General features: G+C 45.4%; 1 protein-coding gene across 2 annotated transcripts in view; it reads right to left on the minus strand.

Moving 5' to 3' along the window:
• The window catches only part of ema (C-type lectin domain containing ema), a 78,616-nt gene that overhangs the window by 7,660 nt on the left and 55,787 nt on the right, over positions 1-15,169 (minus strand). For both annotated transcript variants that reach the window (XM_050176594.3, XM_050176595.3), the window contains 4 exons: positions 12,343-12,532; positions 11,815-11,971; positions 8,528-8,760; positions 4,464-4,687 (listed from right to left, as the gene is read on the minus strand). In XM_050176594.3, the coding sequence (XP_050032551.2) occupies positions 4,464-4,687; positions 8,528-8,760; positions 11,815-11,971; positions 12,343-12,532 (804 nt within the window). The remainder of the gene's footprint in view (positions 1-4,463; positions 4,688-8,527; positions 8,761-11,814; positions 11,972-12,342; positions 12,533-15,169) is intronic.

Consider the following 15,169-nt stretch of genomic DNA (forward strand, 5'->3'; position numbering starts at 1 on the left):
AGAAGGAGGAAAAAAAGACTACTTTGTACAGGCAATACAATGCATCACAGCCAAACGCCTCTTTGTTATGCAGACACACACTCTGCAAAAAAAAAAAAATTGCGAGGCATCTTCTGCGAGGTAAAATATTTCAGCATCAAAAATCTGAGCTAAGGACTACACCTCCTACCGCTAAAATTCAAGTGCTACGAGCTCAACCGACGCAATGCCCGGTGTTACAAACCTACGTTTGCACTAGCCAACTAATGAAGAAAAAAGAAGCTTTAGCAACGAGGCGTTGACATGCCTTTGTACAAGGACAGTCCCTCGTAATTCGATCAACACTATAACGACGACTCGAGAATTTCATGAACAGAACAAGACACTACTGTTGAACACAAAAGACGAATGTGCCGTGTACCTGTCCCTTGCGCACGCTCATTTCTACGACATCATGATGAAGGCAAACCACCTTCTATATTGACATCTCCGAGACAGTGTTTCAAAGCGTGGAGCAATGGAGGGGCAGATGCTCTGAGGTTTTGTGGGGTCATAGCTCGTACTAAAGTCTTAGGCTGTCACTGAATACAAACACTCACAGCGCAGGTAGGTACAGTCCAACCGAGAGTAGTGCACATCAAGTTGACAGATTCGCAATCAAATGGGATGTTATGAAAAAAAAATACTTGCTTATAGCATAGACAACCGTTGAAAATGAGAGCTGCTTCAGTAAGGAACATACTGCATGATTAATGACAGGCTTTTGGCAGATGCCGGAGCCCTAAAAATGTTCGAAAAAAAAATGCACGCTTTTCATTATAGAAAGTTTTGTACAAAATCTCAATGCTTCCCCACCAGCGTGATAAAAATGTGCGGCACGACAGCGAGCACCTCGGACAACACGTAAAACATTTTTTCACTCCACTCTCTCCATCATGGCGCGCACTCAGGATATAAGACGTCCCGGCAGTGCAACTAGGATCTAGCAATTCATTCCAAGTTGCTTGTTAGATGATGCAGTAACAGCTCAAGATAAGGGTTGCAGGACGAAGTTCCACATGCACATAATTCAGCCCCCGGATCACAAGAACACAGAAACAGGCAATGGACGTGCTTTTTTTCCAAACATAATGTGACCATGAACATGGCCAGAGGGAAGACTTTCACGACATCTGGAACAGGTTGAACTGCACTCACCCAATCTGCACCTTCAAAGGAGGGCAAACACGGGGAACATATTTACAAACAATTCTAGGTGCATTGTCAGCACTTCTATTCCGCAGCACGCAATGCCCCCAGCTGCAACGGGTGCCAAACTGCACTCCATGTCCCACAGATGATTTTCTTCCAAATCTAGCAGATTTTAGCCTCGTACAGCGGCGAAAATTTCCCTTTTGCAGGCAGTGCAACTTTTTTAAATGTTACTCTAAGTGCTGCTTAACTCGGTATCCCACTCGGTAGCCCTGTATGGGTTGTCATTTGTTTATCTTTTTCTTCCATGAACGTTTTTGTTCCTCCCTCAATACGAACGCTGCTAACGGTATGCCGCGAAGTTTTATACGTCTCCTCTCCAAATTAAAACTGTAGTTTGTGGGAGTTTAGTGCTGGGCGTACATTTTCGCAACGCTGTTGCGTTCCTGAGGACTGCCGCGTCCCGTGCCTCCCTGCCTGGACGGGATGCCAGCAGGTCATGAAACCCTGTCACCCGGCTGTCATCCCACCCGCCACGGGTCAGTGGGCTGCCCCCATTGGCTCAGTTCTGGCACGGCTCGAGCCCTCGCTCTTATGGCATGCCACGCGTACGCACACATGAAGACGGGGCGCGGGATCGACCACACCAGTACGTCGAAAGGGGCTGTATTTCTGTTAGCCTCTTTGCTGGCGGTGACCCTTTGTCCACCGCCGCCGGGCGGCTGTTAGCGTTTTCATTCAATTATAAGGCAGTTACAACTAGATAAGTTGAGGGTGCGCAGCTGGGGGACATGAGAAAAAGAATGGAAGTTTGCATTCTAATATAAGGCATATAGGGAATATTCAGGCTAAGCAGGGATTGCCCGAAATACTGAATGATCGGAACTCGTGCGGCGCACATCTCGAGCACGTGCGCTGCAGAGACAGCTAAATGAAGCGACGCTGTGTGCGAGACCACAAGCTGCGAGTCGGCGTTTTTGTGCACGTCGGCGTCATCTCAACTCCGTCAGATGCTTGCGTTGTTGCACCATGAATCACAACCGACTGTCGTGAATATGTTCCCCGTGACCCACTGCTGAAGCCTGTCTACAAAGTATCTCGCAATGTCTAATGCTGACTTTCTTCACACTCCAAGATATTTCCGGTAAAGCCTGCTTCCCAGGACCAAAAAGGAAAAAAAGAAAGAAAGAAGAAAAGAGAACAAAATGCATCAGCCTTGTAGCATAGCTCAGAAATGGCACCGGATGTTTTTGCTGGAAATTTCTCAGGACTGAAAAGGCCTTTGTGAATTTTTTTTTAAAAAGGAATTGCCAGACCTTTTCATTTTGTTTGTTTTGACGGGCAAGGCTAACACAATCACCAAATGCAACCCTGGTCAAATGCGAACGCCCCGTCAAACACATTTCAACTCAACTAAGCCAGGAGGAGTTTGTGCAAGAGGAAGAAATTCGGCAAGGCTGTTCTCTCGGGACTGAGAACTCTCGTGGAAATTCTACTTGCACTACGATTCACTTGTAAGCCAACAAACTTTGAAAGCTTATTCAAGACATTATAAAGCATGTTTCCTTCATGCAGCCTTTGTCAGTCTTTCTTCTCTTTGGATTTTTTGCGCTCAACAAACTAGATTTGTATGAAATGGGAAGCGCTGCGGACTTGGCCATCTACTGCTTTCGTAGCAAGGAAGCAGCTTCTCTACCATTTGACAATTAAGAGGAGGCTTTAGCTTAGAAGCTCCCATCTAAACAGAGACATGAAATAATTCTGCTCGACATCAACTGCGCTGAACTTGACGAGATTTGTCACATTCAAGAGAAAAAGTAATGATATATCGACTGTAGGGGGCTGGTTTTCATTGGGCCATCACTAATTTTACAAAAGGTATTGCAAATGTCAAAAGAAAAAAAAGAAAGAAGCACAAAGCTTACAAGTAACGGAGCAAAATAGAAGGATAAATCAATTCTGTACACTATATTCATTACAACATGAGAATATAAGACTGATGTACAGTACTGTACAACACTTTGAATATACCACTAATTTGTGAGCAGAAGCTTTGCAAAACTATTGTAAATACTAACAATTTCAAGAGAGATGTAAAATAACATCACGTTTGCACACTTGAGATGCTCTTACAGATGCAGTCTACAGAGCTATGATATCTGTTCCTAGAGAAGTTATGGATTCAAGCTTTTTTTTTTTTACCTTACCACTGTTTGCAAATTTTTGTAAAACCTGTGATGCCTTATATAGAAATTCTGTAACCAACAGCAAGTAGCATTCAGCTGTCCATCTTAAATGTAACAAATTCCATTCAAATTGGTTCAGCAGTTTTGCAATTTCAGTGTTTCACATGCATTTGAATATGGAACTCCAAGTTGGCACCTGACAAAGCCTCCTCTTAAGAGAAAGCTTTAGCTCGGCTGCTCCAATTTAAATACACGTAAAAAGAAATTCGTTTGTCTCGGCAACCACTGCACCAAACTTGATGAGGTTTGTTGCGTTTAAAACAAAAACTTAAAATTTAGTGACTGTTGGTTTTGAATATTTGCTTTAGGTCATCAATTTTTTACTAAAAATTGGCAAAAATAACAAATTTTCAGAAAACAAAACTATTAAGTTTACAACTCCGTAACTCAGCAATGAAAAATGATATCACAATTCTGTGAATTGCATCTCATAGTACATCTTAAGCAGACAAAAATGACACATTACACATGAATCTAAAAAAATTAAGTAATGTGTAAATACAGCTTTCGCAGAACCCTTGTACACTATGTAACAAATTCACGTAATATATCAATTGACATATCGAATTTGTCTGTTTTGAATTATCTAATGGATGCCGTTTACAAAACCGCGATATCTGTTCTAGATGGAGAGCTATTGATTTGTAAACTTCGTGCTTCTATATTTTTCAAACTTTCAAATTTTTGAAAACTTTTTCCAATAAAATTCACGCCCTAAATCAACATTTCCACTTCCAACACTCACTAGAATTTAGCTTTCTCTCCAAAGTGTAACAAATTTCATAAAAATCGGTCCAGGGGTTATCCCAGAAAAGCGTTTTTGCGTTTTACGTGTATTCGAATTGGTCGCGTCGTAGTTGGGGCCCGAGCTAAAGCTTCCCCTTGAGACCAGGCAAGGCAATTGCGAAATGAATGACTACAACGTTCACCGCGCACAGCCAACGTTTCTGCGCAAGTGCGATGATAAACCACCGCGAGGGCCTCGAAGCTAAATGCCCGAGTTGTGCGTCGTGGTACTCCTTCCTCGTCAGACAGTGTGGACCACACCTTTGGCCTTGGACGTTGCGGCCAGTGTGAGCGTCGCCTCGAAGCCGTCGTCCACTTCCGTGCCGAGGACGGTCGTCTCCTCCGACGACGACCGGCACGTCGTTTCCTCCGAGAAGTCCCCGTTGCAGTGCTCTGTGGTACTGGACCCTTCCGAAAAGGACGTCTCGCTGAAGCAGCACGGCTTTCGGCACTCGTTCGCCGGACTTTCGCCTGTCTCGTCACCACTGCGCGAAACAAAATGGAAACAGTTGATTGGACACCTAAGCTGGTTAGCAAGAAAACTCGTGCAGTTAAACCCTCATATAATGAACTTCAATATAACGAAATTCTCAATATAGTGAAGTATTTAACTTTCTATAACTTGTCCATGCGACATCACATATTAAGAACCTCAATTTAACAAAGTGTGTTTACACCAGAGTTGTGGAGTGGTGCCCTCCAATCCGTTCTCATTCCATCCCGCAGAGTGGAAATCCCCATTAATTCCACTCCTTTTAAGTCTTTGGAATGGTGAGAGCTGGACCATTCCCACTCTTGGAGCGGCTGGGCTGAACCGTTTCGTTCCTCCAATTCCAGTAAATTAAACCTTTTCTCTGCACAGTGAAATGTCTACATAACGAACTTCAGGGGACTCCGGCAAACTGTTCGTTATTCTGAAAGGTTCTAGTGAAAGCCCCAAAATTAACCATTTTGCCGATCAACTCGTCAGTTTATCAGTTGTCCCCGTAAGAGCTATCCACGAAAAGGCCCACGTTGGCTCTCGGCCTGCACTTTCGCGATCTGCCACAGATTCAGCAACCATGTACCACTGCACCACTGTATAAAGAGTGCTATGCCCCAAAAAAATGCCGACACCAAACACACACAAACAAAAGGGAAGCTCCAAGCTGCCTATACAGCCTGATGTTTTTTGTTTTTGTTGGTTAGTTCTTCATATACCTTGCCATGTACACCACAACTGTAACGCTGGAGGCAGACACCATCCAGAAAGTGTTACCATGCGGCATCCCCACCAGCATGGAGGTTACATTTGTCTGCATGCGAACTTGGTATGGCCGCACAAAGAAGCACGAACGAAAGAGGCATTTGCAGAAAGAAGGGCAAAAGAAGGGAGAGACTTCCACTGCTGGGCGACACTTGTTTGGGCAGAGCTTGCGCTCACAAAATGTGAAGTGTCATTCGTCCCCTCTGCAATAGAAAGAAAAGAAGAAGAAGAAAAAATATATCCTCTCCCAGCATTTTCTTTCCTCCGGCGCCCGCCGTGCCGTCCTCTTCTGCGCCTTGTCGTCTGCTAGCCTACTGTTCCGGCTGCCGTAAAGGAACTCCAGATTTCGCAATGTTAGTTTCTAGTACTGAGGCACTGTTAACACGACACAGAAATCGAATAATGATTGTTATTCTGATAAGTTTGGTGTTCTGAAGTTCACAATACTGAAATATTTTTTTCACACTGAAACTACAAGCACTCACAGCAGGGGGATTTCTGAACGGTTCGTTATAGCGGTGTTCGTAGCGACGAGGTTTCACTGCAATTTGTTTACCACTTGCGCTTGCACCCCTCGTAACCTGTTATTTGCCTGTTATCTCTGCAGCTGGACGTTGTCGCCTGCAGTTTCTCTAATATACAGGGTGTCCCAGCTAACTTTAACCACAGTTTTAAAATATGCGAATGCCACACAGCTGGACAGAACCAAAGTAATGTTGTTTGCCATCGCTTGGAGACACTCAAATTATTTTTTTTTCATTTTGCCTAACTGGATAATTAGTCTTAATTAACCCTGTGACTGTCGATGACGTAAATATATGGCCATGCGAACAAGTCCAAAAATGGTTTATGCTGCATATTTACTGTGCCGTCTGTACGTTTAAAAAGCGCGCCAATTTCCTAACTCTTTGTTTTCTGTCATGTGCAGCCACTATGTGGGGATACAGGGAATTTTTTTTGCGTGCCTATCTCTCTCGGTTTTCGTTGCATGGTTTGGTTTAGCGCTAGTTTGCTCCCGCGCATCTATATACTACCGCTCGTGCATTGGCGCGCACGCGGGCGGGCGGCCGTTTGGATTTTGTTTTGCGGGCGCTTTCGGTTTTTGCGCTTGCGAAACTGATGGCTATCTCGTTCCTAATCGCTCAAAGAGCGACCGCCTCTTTCTCGCTCGTTCAGTGCTCACAGGGGTGCGCATAGGATGGATGCCGCCGTGCATGCGTTTCCGTTTCCGTTTCTTTTCTTTTTTTTAAGACTGGCGAAAACTAATTGCCCTAGCTGGTTGGCGATAAGATGAAGATTAGCGGAAGTTTGTCACACGTGTTGCTTTTTTTGATGGGCACACAACCAAACAGTTTCCTTGAGTGTGCGCACCTACGAAGTTCAATTACGCTATGGATGTACGCATTAGTGTAAGAGCAGGAAAATTTGAGGGTTGTGAAATATTCTCGTGTGCGGATTTTCAAAGCCTTGAACTATGTGTATAAAAATGCATAAACTTTTAAATTCTGATAAGCTTATTTCCTTTTTTTATTGTTATTCATGAATGAAGAGTGCATACATACCAATGCAAAATATTTTTTTCTCACTTTACGGTCACCCTAGAAAAATTACGGTAAGTGTTTTTTCGAAATAAGTCCCTAAGAAGAATCAAAATCTGCAATAAAAATAAATCGACCCTGGGTGGTCGCATATGCCGAAAAAAAAATCGACCCTCAGAGGGTTAATCAAGTCTGATATTATATTCGATGAAAAGTGTCAATGAGAAAATTGTAGAGCGACATGAAAAACTCCCGATACAGCTTTCTGTTACTTGATACGTGCTACATAAAAATGTTTTTCCGAGCATAAAAGAAGGCCGCAAATGCACACAAGACTGCTGCACGGCTGGTCACTCATTTAACGCGCATCAATACACAGGGGTGGGAATGGCCAAGAGCATTTAGAAGCAGATTTTGTAGTAGCCAAAAATGATGTTTCCGAGTGGTCATCAGCTGGACACTATTCCTGTGAGCCAAAAAAAAGTTCCGAAGTACCGGCGCACATCACTGCAAAATTTTGTGCGACCACTATTGAAGAAATACTTAGCCAACCAGCAGGCTCGAAAAAAGAAAATACCGTGCGTTCTCAGTAGTAAAGCAAGCCATACAAAGAGAAAGAGGGAGAGAAAGAAAAGAAAGACCTCCCGGCTATATAGTCTCGTGGTATGCAGGATGGCCAGTTCGAGCAACTTTATTTTAAGCCTAATGACTTCTGGCTAGTAAAATAGCAGAACTATGAGTCCGCTGCATTACGAGCCCACGGATAAGCGTGGCACAGCAAAGCAGCTAATAACATGCAAGGGTGAGAGTTATAAGCTCACTGACTGCACTATGACACAGCCGAATGCGCAAAGTGCTCATTGTCGTTTCAGGAACACCTCTCTCTCCCACCAAGGCCATTCCGTCTGTACGAAGTATGAATGCCGGACATGCCAACAACGCCTAATGGAGTGACCGTGCGCTACAAGGCTAGGGTGGCTAAAACTAGGCCCCACAGAAGCTCATCTTAAACTACGCACAAGTATGACGCAAGGAGTTTCCAAATGGCTGACCGCAAACATGCACAAGTGCACTCAGGATCGGATTAGCTCAGTGACTCTTCAGCTCATTTAGCTTTACGGAAGAAGGGAGATGCGCCTGGAGCAGCTTTGGAGCAGTTTCTCCCATTTGGAGCATGAGATGTAGCAGCTTTAAAGGGAATGTAGCAGATCAGAGCAGTTGTAGGAGCATTGCCACCACTGAAAATGCAGCTGCTGCAGGCGGAAATCGAACCCGTGACTTCGTGCTCCCGAGCCATAACTATGGCATGAGCTCCAAACGTTCCCTCAAACCGGTATCGCATGGGCCAAAGCAAGACATACTGTGCATGATGTTGCGCTAGCTATGGCACTGCTTCGCATTAGGGACAAAACTGCAACAGTTTTTTTTGAGCATGGAAAATCTACAGACTCCGCAATGACTCATCGTTTGCGCAACTCTGCGGTTAAGCAAGCGTGTGTCCTTCCCGACACAAGGTTGACCAACGGAACTTGACGGTATACCTGGACGTCGGAGACGGAAGCGTGGCGGCGGAGCCTTCTTTGGGTGGAAGCAGGAGTGGCACTTCAAATTCGGTCGACTCCGTCGCACTGACCACCAGAGAGATCGGCGGAGCCGTGACGGTGACCTCCGGCACGACCTCGACACCTTCGTCCATGGCCGTCTCTTCGGAGCGGGGCTTCTTGCAGACCCCGCTGGAGCCGCCTTCGCCAGAACTGCTGGAGCAGGGCCGTATCTGCAGGCAAACAGGACGGTTTTCAGTATTTTCCCTCTCTCTCTCTCTCTTGTTGACCGTCATCATTCTTGACACCTTAGAATGACAGCAAGACAGTTATTCTGTACAGGCGGGTACACAAAAAAGGCCACTGCATCACTAGGATGTTATTCGAGCACAGCTTGTTGACTAATGGATCAACGTTTAACCTTTCAATGCACTGTCGCGGATAAGGGTACTGGAAAATTTGCAGAGATGGTGAAGTTTTATTCAGACACAAGAACGAAGAAAAATGAACTAAGGTCGAGGCATGGCATATCAGTGAAGGTGGTAGCACAGTGCGTAAGCCAGCCTTCGATTATCTTGGATAGAGAGGAATTACGATGCCTTAGAGGGTCACTAAAGAGAAGAAATATTTCAGGCTTACTTGCAAATTGCCCCGTTTCAATGCCAACAAAGCCACGTCTATCGTGAAAGGAGGCTTGATGAGTCAGAAAAGGAGTAAAAAATGAGTGTCGGGTAGTGCGACCACCCTGAAATTGCTGTACCAGCTCGTCGTGATGTCACAGATTGCAACGTCTGCTTGAGCCTGGTTAATTTTCTTTTATTGCAAAAGATGAAAAACATTGGATTATAAACTTGCGAAAGACTTACAGGTGTCCAGAATTTCTATTGAGCCAATAGGCCCAAATAAGAAAAATGCATCACATCTGTGATGTCACACTGGCGTACTGGGCCTGCAGTTTTGATATGAAATTAAGAAAAAGATTATATATATAAAGCTTTGAGCTGTATTTCTTTTTTTCTGGTAATCAACCTGCTACCACAAAATTAATGAAATTAGAGCTATGGAAGAATACTGTACCAGTCTAAGCTGATTCAGTCATTTTCTTAAGTGTTTCCTGAACTGGTGGCGTAGAATGAAATTGGCGCTGTAAAGTAATTCAAAAGTTTTCGTGTAATTATGTTATTTATTCAATTAAGCAATTCCAGGGATGAGACTGCCCAAGGTAATTTTGGAGCAATTTCTGAAGCATGTAAAATTGCGTTATGGAACAGTTTAGAGCAGACTAAATTTCCTTTCGGGGCAATTTGGAGTAGATAAAATTTTATTTTGAAGCAGTTTAGAGCAGGCTAATCTGAACTTTGGTGGAAAATAGAATATGGTAGCGCCCTTCAAGACCACGACAAAGCACAAAATAAACCAACACGAGCGCTGTACTGCAGCTGTCTTAAGCAACTTCTTTCGCTGAATTTTAAAGCAGATTATCCTGACGCAGAAACAATCTAGTGCATGCAGATTTTTAATTAGTGGTAGCAATTACAAAAAAAAAAAAAAAACCATGCATTCTACAACAGCGAGTCCAACATTTGGAAAAATAGCCACAGACATTCATAAACACATTTTTCTTTACTGTCTCGACACTGTAGGTGAGGCGACTGGAGATGCATTTCACCAACACACCGTATGGAAAAGCCAGAGTTATGAACTACTGTGGTTTATTGAAAGCCATTTCTACATAATAGACGAGGGCGCATCCAAAGCATCTAATGTTTAACATTATGGTATAACGTAAAACTATTCCAATCTGTCTTTATTCCAAGTCCTCCAATAGCCCTTCATGACAGGTCTGAATGGCTCAGGCCTCGACCATATGGGCATAAAAAAATTGGAACAGGTTTCGTTTATACCAGCCCTACGTACTGGGACGCCCGCCAGGTGAACCTGCTGCAGCGCACGCCTCCAAATAGTCTATGCTCGTTACAAAGGACCCGCATACAACAGAAGTTCGGATATAACGGACCTTATTTCAGCCTTAGCTTGTTCTATCGATTTTATTAATGCAATGAAGTTAGCTTATAACGAACCACGCTACATTGGCTACAGTGGACGAAATTAGTGGTAATTTTTGTCAAATCGGGCACATAAAACGGACTTTTGCCATGTCGACATGGGCTGGCAGCTGAATAGCGAGGATCAGCCGACGATTGTGAGCATGAGGGAGGGAGGAAAGCGGGACAGAAGCTTGCTCTTTCGCACGCGAGGCACAAGGGGGGGGGGGGGGCATGTGAAGGAAAGAGGGGGGGAGCTCTACTCCGGTGGCTGCCGTTTGTTCGAACCCTCCACACCCCTTCAAAGAAAAAAAAAAAAAAAAGATCCTGGCTATGTGCCTGGCTGTTGCCAACACCGCGAGTGTAGTGCTTTGGTTTCATATTCAATTGTAATGTGCAGGCAATTTTCGGACCCATTTTTTTTTTCTTGAAAGAATGTGCACTTTGGGTTTGTTTGTAAATACGGCAATTCTACACTAGTTTTGAGTGCAGGTTCCTTCGCCTGCTCTGATCAGCTCTACCCACCATGTGGCTCACCCAATTTCACTTGTTCCTCTCAATATGAATTTGGGGCATCATCCTCGTAGACGCACACGTCATCCCTTATTTATGTGGTTGTTTTTTGATCTCGCACGATCAGATGCAGTCAAGTGCAAGAGGATTAGCTGGAACAACAAGCGTAGATAGAAGGCTCTCAGCCAAAGGCACAGGGCTCAGTCGACACGGACCAGGGGTAACTGGAGATCTCTGGAGCAAGCCTTCGTCTTTTTCATCAGCCTAATATTCCTGTCCCACTGCAAGACAAAGAACTCACTGAGCTACCCCCCCTCGTTTGCACCAGTCGATTCCACTAGCTGGTGCAGATTCCCTGATCGCATCACACAACCTCGTTCTGTCCTCGACTGCGTTATCCTCCCCTTGGGATCTAGCATGTAACTAATCGACCTCAGCTTATCTGCTCCACGCATTACATGGCCTGCCCAGCTCTGCTTCTTCCTCTTAGGCTCAAACTAGAATATTGCTTGCACCCATCTGCTCCTTAACGCACACCACTATCTCGTCTCTTAACATTATGCCTATCCTTTCTCGTTCCACAGCTCCTCGCACAGTCCTCAGCTTTTTCGCAAGTGTTGTCTTGCATTGGGCTTAAAGACAGACTGGTGGCGACAATTACAATGACAGCAACGATGCACGCGCGCACCTACACAGAGTAGACCACGGCACAGTGGACGCACTACACACCTGTACGGGAGATGGGCTGCCTGCAACGGGCAGTGCCCTGGTCGACAGGTCTTCCAGGGGTATCTCCTCGGAATGATCCCGCGACCGGTGACCCAGGCGCGGAGAGGACTCCCGCGACGTCGACCGGCCACGAGAGACGGGGCTGCTTCCTGAACGCCTGGAGGCAAAGTTTGCGTCCAAGAAGCCAAATGCAGAAATGTACGTAACACATGCAAGGTGTCAACCACATTGGCATTTTTAAATTCCCCCGATTTTTCCAGGTTTGATACGAGTGTCTTTTACAAAAATAAACTGGCAGTGAATGACACTGGAAATTGAGAAGCAAGGAAAGAAAAAAAAGAGTGGTTCACAGTTTTTGAAGTTAGTATGCCAGCACATCATTTTCAAATACACTCAAGCCTTAATCAAGCCTCCAGTCTATATGCGATCATCACTTTCGATATCTCCTTACTTTTTGCATGCGCCTTTTAAGGCAGCCCAGCCATGCCACAGTAAAAAGAAAAAGCACCGAATGCCGGCATAGCGTACCTTCGCTGCCGTCCTTCGATGTCGCCAGTACTGCCTCGGTGCCCAGAGCGAGCTGTGGCAAAGCCAGGCACCTTCGATGACGTTGTGAACAGCGGCCTGTAAGGCTGGTGGTGCGGTGGACCCGCGCCACCCACGGTGCCGGCTCGACCGCGCAGGCCCGTGTCCTGGGAGAGGCTTCGGTGCATTAAACCTGCGAGACAGATAATAGGTACACCCTCTTAACAGCGAAGTTGCCGAGGGGACTTTCCACAATCGTTTTCGTGCAGCAGCAGTGGCGTGCTCGGTGTTGAATGGCAGTCAAAGAACAGCCAGCAATTAATTTTTTATCTGAAACATAATTATCGATGATCACAAAGTAAAAGTCACGTTGTGCACACCTTGCTCGAACAGACAACTTCATGCTTTTTTTAGATAATATTCCCTAATTTTCGTGTCACACGTCACATTTGCCTGGCTCCATGTTGGAGGTTAGGTGGGAGTTTGCATGCCTGTGGTGGTGAAAGCTGATGGAAAGTTCCAGCACTGTAGCCTACGCAGGAGGAGTGTTGAAGTGGCCGTGTGACCAGGGCGCCGGTGACGAATCAATCACCAAGAAGAGTTGGAGGAACAGACACTAACCCCCTTATTCAAAAATGCATCTTAACTTGAAGGCCATGCTTGACTTGATTTACACGACGCCTGTCGTGAATGCACCAAGAGAAACTCAATGAAGGTCTTCGGTGCATTCGCACCAGGCGTCATTTATATCAAGTCAAGCATGACCTTCAAGTTAAGATGCATTTCTGAATACGGCGGTTAGTGTTTCCGACGAACAGTTTGAGAACTCGCTTATACAGCTTCACTGTCTTTGATGTACTGTGGACTCTTTTTAAACGGAACCTCAGGGGACCAGGAAAATTGGTTCCGCTCATCAGGAGTTTCGTTTACCAGGAGACAAATCTTTTAGCATTGCATGAATACTGTGGGGATGCGCGACTCTCACGCCTCCCCTGAGATCTAGTTTTCCCGCATAGCTCGTCTCCTGCAGGGCGGCTTCGCCCGCCGCGTGGCCTGGCGCCCGCGGCGGTCGGAGTGGTTGAAGAGCAGTGTGAGAGATGGCGCTAGTGTTGCGCTGCGGCGGGGTTACTTAGGCGCGGGAAAGAAAGGCTCTTGCTCTTGAGCGACGGACTGACGAACGCGCCAATCCATGGTTCTGCGAGACCGTCTCGCGTGGCCGCCTTGGAATGCGCCACCGTTGGCGTGACAGTACGCGCGAACGACCAGGCGTTGGGATCCAGCATGGGGCGAACATATTCGCTCGCTATGCGGTCGCGGTGAGTCGGACTTCTAGATTTGTCGCGCACCCATCGGCATGTTTTGGGGATAGCAACTCGGCTAGCAGGCATTGATCTATGAAAGGTGCAATAAATGCCCTTGTGATTGTTTGCACTACTGTGTTGTCGTTCCTTTGTCCCAAGAGTACGGAGGAGAACACCATATCTCCCACAATACAAAGCCGACCAACCACGAGGATGGTGTTCAGTCTAAGCAGCAGTTCTGTTTAAGTGATTTCCATTTATCAAGATTCCACCATATTTCCAATGAAGTGTTTGAGAACTCTCTTTACTGCTTCACTGTCTTTCATGTATCAGTTTCTCAGATTGGCATACGTCCGTGAAGAATTTTTATGCAATAGCATTAAGAGAGAGAGAGAGAAGGGAAGAAGGAAAGGCAGGGAGGTTAACCAGACTGAGTCCACTTTGCTACCCTACACGTGGGGAGGAGAATGGGGAGTGGAAGAGAGAGAGAGAGAACGCGAGTCTATACCGCACTTTCACATGCACTAAGTTAAGCGTAGGATGTCCACAGTCGGGCAACTCAAGTCTGCTACCTTCATGTAGTGAAATAATAAGAATATGCAATAGCATTAATTTGCATATTCCACTCACCATCTGGCCTTGAAGCTGTACCAATGTAAAATTGGAAAGAAATTCTCGTAAATAGCCGAATTCTGACCAAAAAGCCCACAAAGTTCTAGCACTACTCCAGAACCTCATTCTCGTAGCTTTAACCCTTTGAGGGTCAGATGTAGATATATGACGCCACAAACAAGTCCCAAATGGGCGAAACAATTTATTCACGGCACCGTCTGTATGTTTAAAATGTGCACTCATTTTTCAACTTTTTGTTGTCCAGCAAGTCCTGCCAGCCGCAGGAATGGGCACTCAAGAGCTGTGCTCTAAATCTGATGTCTATCTGGTTTCTAATCTCAAAGGGTCACAGCTATATAGTCAGTCATTTACTGCTCACAGGGGTGCGATTGCATCTGTTCACAGGCGGGTCCTGGTATATATGAATGATGCTGCCATATAAGAATGACGCTGCCATGCCTGCATTCATTTTCTTGAGACTCCCGAAAACCGACTGCCCCTAATTGGCGATCGGATGAAGGATTACGGCAAGTTTCTGACTGATTTGTTTTTCCTGATGGGCACACACAACCATAGGGTTTTCTTGCATGCGCTCACACATACACGGTTCAATTACACTACAGGCGTACGCGCTGGTTGCTCTTGCCACAAGTGAGTCGAGCAGCGATTCTTCCGCATCAGACTACTGCCTAAGTGCCGAATCACAATATATCTATTTCAGAGTATCTACATGTTTATTCTAATTAATTATGCAAGCACATCTGTATCTATGAATAAACAATGCATGTTTACTTGATTTTATATCTGCAATAAAGGAATTGAACCTTAGGAGACTGCACTTGGCAAAAAAAAAAAAAAGTTTACTCTCGAAGGGTTAAAAGTGCTTGAGACAACAGTGGTTCATTTTGCATACCGCG

This window comes from Dermacentor andersoni, chromosome 8 (assembly GCF_023375885.2).
Source record: "Dermacentor andersoni chromosome 8, qqDerAnde1_hic_scaffold, whole genome shotgun sequence".
Classification (NCBI taxonomy): Eukaryota; Metazoa; Arthropoda; class Arachnida; order Ixodida; family Ixodidae; genus Dermacentor; species Dermacentor andersoni.